The following is a 14,416-nucleotide window of genomic DNA, read 5'->3' as shown; positions in this document are numbered from 1 at the left end:
CATGGCTTTTTATTACATTCTCTTGAGAGATGGCTGCCCCAGCTCTTCTCTCTGCTAAACCCGAAAACAGAATGAGGGCAACGCCCGCGCTTTTGTGTACACACTGAGGGCGACACCCGCTCCTTTGTCATGCCTTAAAGGCAGCATGCTTCTTAAAGGCAAGGTGCCCGATTTATTGTCCACGGACGGAAAAGTGGGTTGCGCCCATTTAGGTGGCAATCCGCCACACAGCTCCCCCCAGAATCCGCTTAGGAGGTGTGGACGAGATGGTGCGGTGGTCTGATGGGCCGGCCGGAGCGGCTCTTGTAGGACGCCGGTGGACGTGGAATGGCCAGGCGTGGAGCAGCCGGGTGTACTGGCTTGAGGGCAGGTCGGCCGCATGGCGGTGGACGAGCTACTGGGACCTGCTCACCGGGCTCCAAGTGTGCTGGCTTGAGTCGGTCAACCGACACTTTTTCAGTCCTGTCGCCCACTTGTAGGGCGAAAAATTTGTCCCCAGCCTGTAGCACTTTGTAGGGCCCGTCGTACGGGGGTTGAAGGGGTCCGTGGTGGGCGTCGTGCCGGACGAAAACGAACCGTGCCTGGTGCAGGCTTAGCGGGACGTGTGAGGTGGATTCGCCGTGCCAGGCAATGGGCACCGGGGCGAACTGTAGCGCCAGTGAGGCGAAGTCGTGGCGTTGCTGGTCAGCTGACCAGGGTGTCGTGGCGGTGGGCAGGAACTCACCGGGTATGCGCAGTGTCTGGCCGTACATGAGCTCTGCTGCCGATGCGTGGAGGTCTTCTTTAACCGCAGAGCGCAGGCCGAGGAGGACCCACGGGAGTCGGTCGGTCCAGGCGCCGTCCTGGAGGCTGGCTCGAAGAGATGCCTTCATGGATCTGTGGAACCGCTCACACAGTCCGTTGGCTTGGGGGTGGTACGCTGTGGTGCGGTGAATGGTCACCCCGAGATTGCTTGCGATGGCGGTCCAGAGTTCAGAGGTAAATTGCGGACCTCTGTCCGACGACATGTCGGAGGGGACGCCGAACCGTGCAACCCAGGTGTTGACGAAGGCTCTGGCGATGTCGGCGGTGGTGGTAGAGGTCAGTGGAATTGCCTCGGGCCAGCGCGTGGTGTGGTCGACGATCGTCAGCAAGTGCGTGTGGCCTTGCGACGGCGGCAGGGGCCCGACGATGTCCACGTGGATGTGGTTGAATCTACGTGAAGGGACGGTGAACTCCTCGAGGGGTGCTTTCGTGTGTTGCTGCACCTTGGCCCGTTGGCAGGCTAGGCTGGAGTTGGCCCAAGTACGCACATCCTTGGGAAGGCCGCGCCAGACAAAGCGGTTGGCTACCAATTTGATGGATGCGCGGGCGCTGGGGTGGGAGAGGTTGTGGAGAATCTCGAATACCTGGCGGCGCCAGGACGCTGGGACGACGGGCCGAGGTTGAGATAGGGATATGTCGCACTTGACCGTGACTGCGGTCGGGCCGCAGGCGACGTCGGCCAGGTGTAGCCCTGGTAGGTTGGTAGGTGCGGAGAGCAGATCAGGGTCCGTGAGCTGGTCTGCTGCGAGTTGAGCGCAGTCGACTGCCAGGTGTGCGGCGTGGATGGCGCGGCGGGAGAGGCAGTCGGTTACCACGTTGTCTCGGCCGGAGACGTGTTAGATGCCCGTGGTGAACTCGGACACTGCCGCGAGCTGGCGCTGCTGCCTGGCGGACCAGGGGTCGGTTGTCTTTGCCATTGTGAATGTCAGGGGTTTGTGGTCGACAAACGCAGTGAAGGGGTGGCCCTCCAGCAAAAACCGTAAATGGCGGACTGCCAGGTACAGCGCGAGGAGCTCGCGGTTAAAGATACTGTACCTGACCTCCAGGGGGCGTAGTTGGCGGCTGAAGAAGGCAAGTGGTTGCCAGGCGCCATCGACCCACTGCTCGCACACGGCGCCGACCGCGTGGTCGGAGGCGTCCGTGGTGAGCGCTACTCTGGCATTGGGCCGTGGGTGTGCGAGCAGGGTGGCGTCGGTGAGCGCGGTCTTGCTGGAGTTGAAGGCGGCTGATACGTCTGCCGTCCATTCGACCACCATCTTGTCGCTCCTGCCCCGGAGGGCTTCATATAGGGGCCTCATGAGGGACGCCGCTTTGGGGATGAAGCGGTTGTAGAAATTCACCATCCCGAGGAACTCCTGGAGTCCTTTGATGGTGGTGGGGTGGGGAAATTGCTGGACGGCCTGCACCTTGGTGGGCAGGGGAATGGCCCCAGCATGGGTGATGTGGTGGCCGAGGAAGTCGATCTTGTCCAGGCCGAACTGGCACTTGGCTGGGCTGAGGATGAGCCCGTGGTTGCTGAGGTGCCTGAACAGGATGCGAAGGTGTTCGAGGTGTTCCTGCTTGGAGGAACTGGCTACCAGGATGTCATCCAGGTAGACGAACAGGAACTTCAGGTCCTGAAGGACTGAGTCCATGAGCCGTTGGAATGCCTGGGCCGCGTTTTTGAAGCCGAAGGGCATCCGCAGTAACTCGAAAAGCCCGAAGGGGGTGATTACGGCCACCTTGGGGATGTCTGCAGGGTGGACGGGGACTTGGTGGTAGCCGCGCACCAGGTCAACTTTGGAAAAGACTGAGCGGCCGGCCAGTCTAGCCGAGAAGTCCTGAATGTGCGGCATGGGATACCGATCAGGGGTGGTGGCATCTCTGAGGCAGCGGTAAACCCCGCAGGGGCGCCAACCCCCGCCTGGTTTGGGGGCGATGTGGAGTGGGGAGGCCCAGGGACAGTTGGAGCGGCGGATGATGCCGAGCTGTTCCATAGTGGCAAACTCGGTCCGCGCGATCTCCAGTTTGGCCGGGTCCAGCCTGCGGGCGTGGGCGTACACTGGGGGGCCTGTGGTGGGGATGAAGTGTTCCACCCCGTGTTTGGCGACCTCCGCGGAGAAGGTTGGGTTGGTGAGGGCCGGGAATTTGGCCAGGAGTGCCGAGTAGTCATCCGTGGCCCGGGCGTGGCACTGTGACGCCATGTCGGCGGGTTGACGGGGGGCCATGGCGCCCAGGATGGGCGACATGGTGTTCATGTCCACGAGGCGGTGTCGAGGGATGTCTACCAGTAGGCCGTGGGCGCACAGGAAATCTGCGCCGATGAGAGAGGAGAGTACCTTGGCAGTGATGAACTCCCATCGGTAGCGGCGACCAGCGAGGTCGAGGGTGACTGTGCTCTTCTCTCTGCTAAACCCGAAAACAGAATGAGGGCGACGCCTGTGCTTTTGTGTACACACTGAGGGCGACGCCCGCTCCTTTGTCATGCCTTAAAGGCAGCATGCTTCTTAAAGGCAAGGTGCCCGAATTATTGTCCACGGACGGAAATGTGGATTGCGCCCGTTTAGGTGGTGATCGCCACAAGGTGATGCATTTTGGCAGCAGGAACAGGGAGAGGCAATATACAGTTCATGGCACAGTTTTAAAGAGTGTGCAGGGTCAGAGGGACCTGGGAGTTAATGTGCATAGATCCCTCTGAATGTGGGGGTGGGGGGATATTTTGAGAGAGTGGTTAGCAAAGCATATGGGATCTTGGGCTTCATAAATAGAGGTATTGAGTACAAAAGTACAGAAGTTATGCTAAATCTTTATAAAGGGCTAGTTAGGCCACAACTGGAATATTGCGTCCAGTTGTGGTCACCACACTTTAGAAAGGATGTGAAGTCACTTGCGAGGCTGCAGAGGAGATTTACCAGAATGGTCCCAGGAATGGGGGATCTTAGCTACAAGGACAGGTTGGAGAAGCTGGATTTGTTTTCATTAGAGCAAAGGAGGTTGAGGGGTGAATTGATGGAGGTGTACAAATTACGATGGATTACGAAAGGCTGGTCCCACTAATTGATGGTACAAGGACGAGGGGACGCAGATTTAAGATTTAAGGTTTTGGGCAAGAGATACAGGGGGGATGTGATCAAAAACTTTTTTACGCAGCGATTGGTGAGGACCTGGAACTCGCTGCCGCGGAATTAGTGAAAGCGGAGACACTCAATGTATTCAAGGGGAGACTGGATAGGCGCTTGAGGGAAATAAACTTGCAGGGCTACGGGGACAGAGCGGGGGAATGGAACTGACTGGATTGCTCTTGAGATAGCCGGCATGCACTCGATGGCCTCCTTCTGTGCAGTTTTGACTCCATGAATTTATGACAGCTAAAAACTGCATTCACACACCAGAGACTTCGTAATACAAAATAAACCCACACTAACATACTAGAGACTGAGAGCTATTGCATTTTCCCCTTTGTTCCATGCCAGAAATAGACAGGTACAGAATAAAACCCACATTCCCATACCAGAAACTGAGAGATGCAGAAAAAACCCGCGCTCACATTAATGTTCTGTGATTCTATAAAAGGACGATGGCCAGAATGAATTATTCGACTAAATTAATGCTGTTTCAGAGCGTTGTGAAATGTATTTGCAATGGCCTCCGGCATTGTCCATTCCGACACCCCGTACTTGGCCAGCTCCCCGGGCAGCACCGGACTCACGGCGGTCTGGATGTGTGGACACAATCCGCACACTCCAAACTATTAGAGGTTGGTGCCATCGCCTGGCTGCCAGCCTGTACTGCAACAAGATAACCATTCATCAGCAACTAGTTTAAATTGGAGAGAAATAACCTGAACATCTTGTTTACGTTCAGATTAAGATGATTGCAAGTGTTATTCGTCCTGACTAAAGATCCAAAGACCTTTGGCGAGTGATCTGTAAATACAGAGGCTTTCATTTTAAAATTAGAGCGATGGAGATAGTGATGAGCCCAGCTGCCCTTCCTAGCGAGCAGACTCGGGTTCGAATTCTTGGCATCATGGGGGTGAGGGCTCAGTCCAAGTGGAATGAATCTCACTCTCACACACAGTACCAGAGACTGACAGATACAGAATTAATTTAACTCTCATACACTGGATCAGAGACTAATATATACCGAATGAATCCCACACTTTCATGCAACACCAGAGACAGACAGATACTGAATTAATCTAACTCTCACATACAGAATCATAGACTGACAAAGAGAGAATGAATCTCACACTCATATACAGAAGCAGAAAATGATCGAGACAAAGTGAATCCCAATCTGATACAGAGTATTAAAGACTTCTGATACAGAATGAATCTCACTCTCAAACATAATACCAGAAACTGACAGACACAGAATGTGCCTCACTGTCACATAGAGCATCAGACACTGACTAATACAGAATCAATCCGCACTGAAACAGATTATCAGAGACTGACAGGTGCAGGATAAATCTCACACTCACATACTGTATCAGAGACAGACACACAGAATAAATCTCACACTCACATACTGTATCAGAGACAGACACACAGAATAAATCTCACACTCACATACTGTATCAGAGACAGACACACAGAATAAATCTCACACTCACATACTGTATCAGAGACACTATTCACACCTTTGATTGCTGTGATTATCTTTCTGCCGAGGTGTAATAAAGGGCAGTTAGAAAGATTACCTGTAATCATCTGGCAGTATTCTCTGACTATATATGCTGTGTCTATATGCATTTCTCCTCTTCACCTGATGAAGGAGCAGCGCTCCGAAAGCTTGTGATTTCAAATAAAGCTGTTGGACTATAACCTGGTGTTGCGTGACTTCTTACATTTGTATCAGAGACAGACACACAGAATAAATCTCACACTTACATACAGTACCAGACAGTGACAGACAGAATTAAACTGACATTCACATACAGTATCAGAGATGACAGATACTCAGCATGAATCTCACACTCTCATACATAGAAACTTAGATTTTGGAGCAGGAGTAGGCCATTTGGCCCCTCGAGCCCGCTCCGCCATTTAATGAGATCATGGCTAATCATCCAAATTCAGTACCCTGTCGCTGCTTTCTCCCCATATCCCTTGATCCCTTTAGCCTCAAGAAATATATCCAACTCCTTCTTGAATATATTTAATGAATTGGCCTCAACTGTCCTGTGTGGCAGAGAATTCCACAGGTTCACCAGCTCAATCCCTCCTCAGCTCAGTCCTAAATGGCTTACCCCTTATCCTTAGACTGTGACCCATGATTCTGAACTCCCCTGCCATCGGGAACTTCCTTCCTGCATCTAGTCTGTCTAGTCCTTTTAGAATTTTATGAGTTACAATGAGATCCCCTCTCATTCTTCTAAACTCTAGCGAATATAAGTCCAATCGACCCAATCTCTCCTCATACAGTACCTGATAATGACAGAGACAGAATTAATCTAAATCTCGCATATAGTACAGAATAAATCCCAAACTCACATGCCATACCAGGAACTGACAGATATAGATTAAATCTCAAACTCACATACAGTATCACAGATAGGCAGAGAAAGAGAATGAATCTCACACTGACACAGATTATCAGATGGTGACAGACCCAGAATTAATACACACTCGTACACAGTACCAGCAAACTGAACCCCACATTAAAGACTGATTGGTGCAAAATGAATCTCACTCTCACATACAGTACCAGAGATTGACAGATATATAATACCCTAGCACACACATACAGAACAGAGACTGACAGACAGTGCATCAGAGGGCCTGGCAGATACAGAATAAGGCCACAATTACATGCAGTACAATTGATTTACATGTAGATTTAGTCCCACACTCACATACAGTGCCAGGTACTAGCAGAAATGGAATTAATCTCAAACTGACATCAAGAAGCAGAGACTGATAGATGCAGTACGATTCCCACTTTCATAATCCGAGTGAGTAGCAGATTCATGCAGAATTCTTCGCTGAAAGACAGTACAAGAGACAGGCTGATTCAGAACTAATTGGACACTAACTTACAGTACCAGAGACTGACAGATACAGAATGAGTCCCACAATCACAATCAGTACCAGAGACTGACAGATACAGAATGACTCCCACACTCACAATCAGTACCAGTGACGGACAGATGTAGAATGAATCTCAGACTTGCACACTGTCCTAGTGACAGGCAAATGTAGAATGAATCTCATACTCGCACTCTACCAGAAATGACAGATTCAGAATCAATACCAACACTGACACACGGTACAAGATAAAATCCCACCCTGACACTTAGTCATAGTCATAGAGTCACAGAGTTATACAGCACAGAAAGAGGCCCTTCGGCCCATCGTGTCCGCGCCAGCCATCAAGCACTGTCTATTCTATCGCCGCTCCTTCATCGTCGCTGGTTCAAAATCCTGGAACTCCCTCCCTAACAGCACTGTGGGAGTACCTTCACCACACGGACTGCAGCGGTTCAAAACCTGTCTCACCAAAAAATTCTCAAAGGGCAATTAGGGATGGGCAATAAATGCTGGCCTTGCCAGCGATGCCCACATCCCATGTATGAATAAAAAAAAAGTAACGGACAGGAAACTAAAGGATTCCACACTGTAATAGAGACTGAGATTGAGAATGATTCCTACACTTACATAAATCAATTCTATTTCAATTTCAATTTTATTTGTCACATAACCAAATACAACAAGTGAAATCCAGTCAGTGAAATGCTTTTTTCTTAACGAGCCGAGCGCACCAATCAGCAAAGGACACTTAGCTGCCTGGTACGCATGGAGCCCGCAAGAACGGCAGAGACTGAGTGATACAGAACTATTCCCACACACACAGTATTAGAGATTGGCAGATGCAGAACTAAAGTGGCGGAGACCACACCGCAATGCGTGAATATAGTGCACAAATTGGAGGAAGTCTATCTAAATGTCTGTCCCGTCCGGAAGGAGTGTTTGCGGCCCTGGAAAATGGTCTGGGAAATTGTGAATGGGCAGATGTCACACACGCACTTGCAATGACCTTTCTGACTGTAGGGGGCGTGCTGTTGGCAAACACTCAATCTGATTGGATACATAAAGAAGCCAATCAGAGATATGCAGAAGAATGGAAATTGACATCATTCCTAACCAGCCAATCACAATCATTGCCTTCACCCATCCCTCATTAGCATAGGACTGTGGGGCTGCTATATATTGCGAGCGCGGAGTGGGTTTGCGTCATTTTGTTTCTGAAATCGAGTTTCAGAATGGTGGATGAAAAGAAAAAAGCTACTAAGAAGGGCGCCAAGAAAACCGTCACTAAACCGGCAGCGAAGGGCGGCAAGAAGCGCAGAAAGTCGAGGAAGGAGAGTTACTCCATATACATCTACAAAGTGATGAAGCAGGTTCACCCCGACACCGGCATCTCCTCCAAGGCCATGAGCATCATGAACTCGTTTGTGAACGATATTTTCGAGCGCATCGCTGGTGAGGCTTCCCGCCTGGCCCATTACAACAAGCGGCACACCATCAGCTCCCGGGAGATCCAGACCGCTGTGCGCCTGCTGCTGCCTGGGGAGCTGGCCAAGCACGCCGTGTCGGAAGGGACAAAGGCGGTGACCAAATATACCAGCTCCAAGTAAAACTCCACGCTGTCCTGAAAGAACAAAGTCCAAACACAACGGCTCTTTTAAGAGCCACCCACAATCTCTCTGCAAGAGCTACACAACGCATCGCCTTGTAGATTCAGTTTACTGTAATTATTTTCTTAACGAGTGTGTTTAAGAACGTTTGAAGTTCCAGCTGTTGATGTAGTTTTTAATTCTCAGATAAGCAGTTTCATTGACCGGATCGCCCTTAGCGTCGATGTTGTATTTCCCGCCCACTAAAACACAAACACGGTCCTTGGTCGCACTTTGCCTTTGCTCTCAGAGCCGTTTATTTGCAGCGCCAGCCGACTAATTAAAAGCTTGTTTTAGGTATGAGATTCCGATTTCAGTCACCTCGTTCTCTGTCAAGACCTTTGCATTTTTCTAAAGCAAGTTGGGAGTCCATCCGTTTATCAACCGGAGATTTGCTGCATTGTAACAACCCAGAATGGGAGTTCTTAGAGATTAGAACGGGGCAGTTTGAACACTCTGTCCCTCTTCTCTTCTCACAGCAGGAATCCCATTTCTGGTTTCACTCCCGCAGCAGCGCCTGTGCAAAGGATCGATCGATAATCTGTGAATCCTCACTTTTACACAGATTGAGCTGGAATGTGTCCCGTTGGGAATTTAATTACGCCCGTGTAAACTCAATATTGAACCCGAAATTAATCCTGATTGTAACAGCCTAGAATTTGCAGATGAAATAAGATAAACTGAATTTTATAAAATTGTGCAAATCTTTGGCTTATGGTGATTTATTAATTTAATTCGCTCGTTTAGGAAAATATTGGCGGGCTTTTCGAATTTAAAAAATCGTTGATTAGTTATTTTCCCCCTCTTTTCTTTGGCGGGAAAAGCAGACTGTGATTAGTCACCGGAAAATACCAATGAAATTCACCACAGAGAGACCAATCACAAGAAGGCTGTCTGCATTCCTCCAGAATGTATAAGAATGGCAGATGTGGGAGGAGACTTTCATTCTTTCGCTGAACCAGTGAATTGTGGAAATGTCTGGAAGAGGAAAAACCGGCGGTAAAGCTCGGGCCAAGGCCAAGTCTCGCTCATCCCGGGCCGGACTGCAGTTCCCTGTGGGCCGGGTTCACAGGCTCCTTCGAAAGGGCAACTACGCTCAGCGTGTGGGTGCCGGAGCCCCGGTCTACATGGCTGCTGTGCTCGAGTACCTGACCGCTGAAATCCTGGAGCTGGCCGGCAACGCGGCCCGTGACAACAAGAAGAGCCGCATCATCCCCAGACACCTGCAGCTGGCCGTCCGCAACGACGAGGAGCTCAACAAGCTGCTGGGAAAGGTGACCATCGCTCAGGGCGGGGTGCTGCCTAATATCCAGGCAGTGCTGCTGCCCAAGAAAACCAGCACTGCCAGCTCCAAGAGCAAGTAAAGCGGACAAGATTCACTCTAATAACCTAAAGGCTCTTTTCAGAGCCACCCACTTTATCTGTGAAAGGGTTGTTTACTGTTCAGCCATTCTCGGTTATAAACAGAACATGTAGAACTGTAAATCCGCAAACACTACAGCGGATTTTCTGTTACCGAATATTCAGATCAGCGATTCAATGCAGAGGGGGACTGGCTTCAGAGAAAAACAAAAAACACACGGAAACTTAACGTGAGACCGGCCCTCATTGAACACGCTGGGAGAGCCGAATATGAACGCATGTTAAGAAACGATTATAAAGCCAGTGAGCGGTTGATGGGCTAACCGTTCCTTATTGGGCCAATAATTCCATATACATCCTGAGCACATTGATCCATACTAACTTTCCCCCTTTTAATTTGCAGACAGCATCGAACCAGAATTACAGCTCTGGTTAATATAAAATATTCCAAATAGTAACTACCTCTCCCCACATTTAGAGTTGATTTTAAAAGTGAGATTCAGATACAGGCACCTCGTTCTCTTTCGATATTCAATCCCGGTATGTGGAGTTGGATCAGTGCTCCCACTTTTAGTTCCTACTGGGCGGGTGCAGTCAGTTTACTGGGCAGATCACTCACATTTAAACCTAGACCATACCCAGACATTCACTGCCACCACTTTATAAATCCTAATTACATAAACCTGCACGATGTGTAGTCCAGTTTGCCTTGGGGCGATCGCAGCTCTTTCTTTTGCTGATTTGGTGGCTCTTAAAAGAGCCGTTGTTGTATTTGGTGTTAGTCTGGAGCCGGGCAGAGTGAGTTTAGGCGCGCTCCCCGCGGATGCGACGGGCCAGCTGGATGTCTTTGGGCATGATGGTGACTCGCTTGGCGTGGATGGCGCACAGGTTGGTGTCCTCAAAGAGCCCCACCAGGTAAGCCTCGCTGGCCTCCTGCAGGGCCATGATGGCCGAGCTCTGGAAGCGCAGGTCGGTCTTGAAGTCCTGAGCGATCTCCCGCACCAGGCGCTGGAAGGGCAGTTTGCGGATCAGCAACTCGGTGGATTTCTGGTAGCGGCGGATCTCCCTCAGAGCCACAGTGCCGGGTCTGTAGCGATGGGGTTTCTTCACTCCGCCCGTGGCTGGAGCGCTCTTCCGGGCCGCTTTGGTCGCCAGCTGTTTGCGAGGAGCTTTCCCTCCGGTCGATTTGCGCGCTGTCTGCTTAGTCCTGGCCATTTTCTGAACAGATCTCAACAAAATCTAGAACACAGGGCCTGTTAATGGGAAGTCTGTTGTGTTCCGCCTTGTTATACTCAGCGAGGGACCGCCCCGAGCACTGATTGGCTGGAGACCGGCGCCCACCCACTTTAAACCCAACTCTGACCAATCAATGAATCGCTGAAAACTCAGGCCCCGAATGGCTGAGCTGTGATTAATCGCCCATTTCAAAATGACCGCCAATTTCGACTGGCCGACAATTTCAACCAATGATGTGATTACTTTCTAATCTGTGGCTCTGTGATTGGTTACGAAATGGGATTGTGGAGCGGACCCCCAATCAGAAGTTAAGGTCGGGTTAGAGCGGCTCAAACTGCGGTAATTTCAGGTCCCCGAATGACTGAACTGAAATTTCAATTTCACAAACCCTGTCAGTATCAGTGCCGGACACCACCGTCTGGCTGCAAATAATTCACAAGTTGGATTCTTTTCAGTAACCCATTCAACGGTTTATGTCCGACCAGCCAACTAATTATTAAAATTATAATCGTTACAGTATAACTGCACAATGAAAAAATGTGTAGACGCGATGTGGCTTTACACGGAGAGGGAATGTTCCGTCTGAGGAAATAACTCTCCATAAACCTGGTGCAACCGAAAGCGAAATTCAAAGATTACAGAACACATCACATATCTGTTAGTAATATTTCTGACCACAATCTATTTTTGTGAAGAATCTACCCCAGCTCCCGTTCCCAGGTCACTGCTCTCTCTGTGAGGCTCTGGGTGGCTCTTAAAAGAGCCTTTGTGTTGTGTTTGGTTGAAAGAGTCGAGTTGTTCAGCCGCCGAATCCATAGAGAGTGCGGCCCTGCCGTTTCAGAGCGTACACCACATCCATGGCAGTGACCGTCTTGCGCTTGGCGTGCTCAGTGTAGGTGACCGCATCCCTGATCACATTCTCCAGGAAAACCTTCAGCACCCCGCGGGTCTCCTCGTAGATCAGACCCGAGATCCGCTTGACACCGCCACGGCGAGCCAGGCGGCGGATGGCTGGTTTGGTGATGCCCTGGATGTTGTCACGGAGCACTTTACGGTGCCGCTTGGCTCCGCCTTTGCCCAGTCCTTTGCCTCCTTTACCTCGTCCAGTCATGGTGATTCTTTAGTCAAACTTTTGCTGAATGAGAAACAAACTGTTTCTGGCTGCTCTTATATACAGCCGACTCCGACCTGACTGAGAAAGCACAGAGAGAGGCGGGGAGGGGAGGAGACAGAGTGAGAGATTAAACAGAGAGAGCGGGAGGGGAGGAGACAATTTCAAGAGTGACAGACAGAGCAGAGAGCGGCCTCTGATCTTCCAGCTCCACCACCAGCTTTCTGTAACCGCCAATTTCAAACCGTTTATCGACAGTAGAACCGAAACACAGCGCTCCGCACAAACCCTTACAGACTCGGACTTCATATTCAAGGGTTTCCTGAAACCAGAATCTTTTAAATAAGGTCCTGTTACAATTAACAATCAGTAATATTCCCGCCTATATGGCTGAGCTGTGATTAATCGCAAGTCGACCCGTCTCCTTCCATGTCAATCTCTGATCTTATTCCATCTCTCCACACTTCCCCACACAGACGGGTTCAGCAGTTTACAAACACCTTATTCCAACTGATTTGGAGAATCTGATGTGTTGGGGTTTGAGTTGTGACGCGGGGTATCTCCGCCAGTGTCACCGTCTCACATGGACTCTCACCCTAAACCTGTGAACTGAAAATGACCCTGAACTGAGACTGGAGCCGAACACCCCCCGAGTTAGAGTGAGGCCCGGCCCGGACATCCCATTCTCTCTGTGTTTTATTGCAGGCACTGGGGGAGGGGTGGGTGCAGCGAATGTCAGCGAGTCGCCAGGGAGCCGGGGTTCATTTGAAATGATTTCACTCTGGAATCTGATCCCGGCCCCAGGACATGGATCATCTGATTCCGCGATCAGCTCTTTTTGGAAAGACGTGGGTTGCTCTGAAAGGAGCCTTTGGGTTCAGAAGCGGGATGAGGTCCTAAAAGCGGAATATAGGGAGTTAGGAGGTAACTTAAAAAACAGGACCTCGAAGGTAGTAATCTCAGGGTTGCTACCATTGCCATGTGCTAGTCAGAGTAGAAATAGAAAGATACTTCAGATGAATACGTGGCTAGAGGAATGGTGCCAGGGGGCGGGATTCAAGTTCCTGGGACATTGGAACCGGTTCTGGGGGAGGTGGGACCAGTTCAAACCGGACGGTCTGCACCTGGGCAGGGCTGGAACCGATGTCCTAGGGGGTTTGTTTGCTGGTGCTGTGGGGGAGGGTTTAAACTAAAATGGAAAGGGGTTGGGAACCTGAGCAGGGAGGCAGAGGAAAGGGAAACAAGGATTAAAGCAAAAGATAGGAAGGAAAAAAACAAAAGTGGCAGTCAGAGAAATCAACGGTTTAAATCAAACATGGCTACAGTAAATAATAATTCTAATAGATCTAAGAGTGTTAAAAAAACAAGCCTCAAGGCTTTGTGTCTTAATGCGAGGAGCATTTGTAATAACGTGGATGAATTGGCTGCGCAAATAGAGGTAAACAAATGTGATTTGCTTGGAATTACGGAAATGTGGCTCAAGGATGGCCAAGACTGGGAACTCAACATCCAGGGGTATTCGATATTCAGGAAAGATAGGCAAAACGGAAAGGGAAGTGGGGTAGCATTACTGGTTAAAGAAGGGATTAACACAATTGTAATGATGGATGTTAGCTCTGATGATGTGGAATCTGTATGGGTAGAATTGAGAAATACTAAGGGGAAAGAAACGTTAGTGGGAGCGGTATATAGACCTCCAAACAGTAAGGTGGAGGTTGGGGATGGCATTAAAAGGGAAAGTAAAGAAGCATGCAACAAGGGCACAGCAGTCATCATGGGTGACTTTAAGCTACATATAGATTGGGCTAACCAAATTGGTAACAATACTGTGGAGGAGGAATTCCTGGAGTGTTTACGGGATGGTTTCCTGGACCAATATGTCGAGGAACCAACCAGAGATCAGGCCATCTTAGACTGTGTATTATGTAACGAGAAAGGATTAATTAGCAATCTTGTTGTACAAGGCCCCTTGGGTCGGAGCGATCATAATATGATCGAATTCTTCATTAAGATGGAGAATGAAGTAGTTGACTCAGAAACAAGGGTCCTCAATTTAAATAAAGGAAACTACGATGGTCTGAGGAGTGAGTTGGGTAGGATTGATTGGGGAATGGCACTCAAAGGGTTGATGGTGGATAGGCAATGGCAAACATTCAAAGACCGAATGGATGAACTACAGAAGTTGTTCATTCCAGTTTGGCATAAAAATAAAACAAAAAAGGTGACTCAACCGTGGGTAACAA

General features: G+C 49.8%; 1 protein-coding gene and 1 pseudogene across 1 annotated transcript; one reads left to right on the top strand and one right to left on the bottom strand.

Moving 5' to 3' along the window:
• The first annotated feature begins 8,031 nt into the window (after nucleotides 1-8,031).
• LOC147098338 (histone H2B pseudogene) lies at nucleotides 8,032-9,157 on the top strand (annotated as a pseudogene).
• A 1,463-nt stretch (nucleotides 9,158-10,620) lies between these two features.
• LOC147098337 (histone H3-like) lies at nucleotides 10,621-11,041 on the bottom strand. Its single transcript, XM_085970099.1, has one exon. The coding sequence runs from the start codon at nucleotides 11,039-11,041 to the stop codon at nucleotides 10,631-10,633; it is 411 nt and encodes a 136-aa protein (XP_085826225.1). The 3' UTR covers nucleotides 10,621-10,630.
• Nucleotides 11,042-14,416: the final 3,375 nt, after the last annotated feature.

The sequence above is a fragment of the Somniosus microcephalus genome, chromosome 29 (assembly GCF_052327205.1).
Source record: "Somniosus microcephalus isolate GS21.2 chromosome 29, FLI_Smic_1.0, whole genome shotgun sequence".
NCBI classification, from domain to species: domain Eukaryota; kingdom Metazoa; phylum Chordata; class Chondrichthyes; order Squaliformes; family Somniosidae; genus Somniosus; species Somniosus microcephalus.
The sequence above is the reverse complement of the archived record's forward strand: the minus strand, read 5'-3'. Positions and strand labels throughout refer to the sequence as shown.

Bases quoted from the DNA above. Each gene is read 5' to 3' on its own strand.
- LOC147098337 (XM_085970099.1), bottom strand. From the start codon at position 11,041: ATGGCCAGGACTAAGCAGACAGCGCGCAAATCGACCGGAGGGAAAGCT.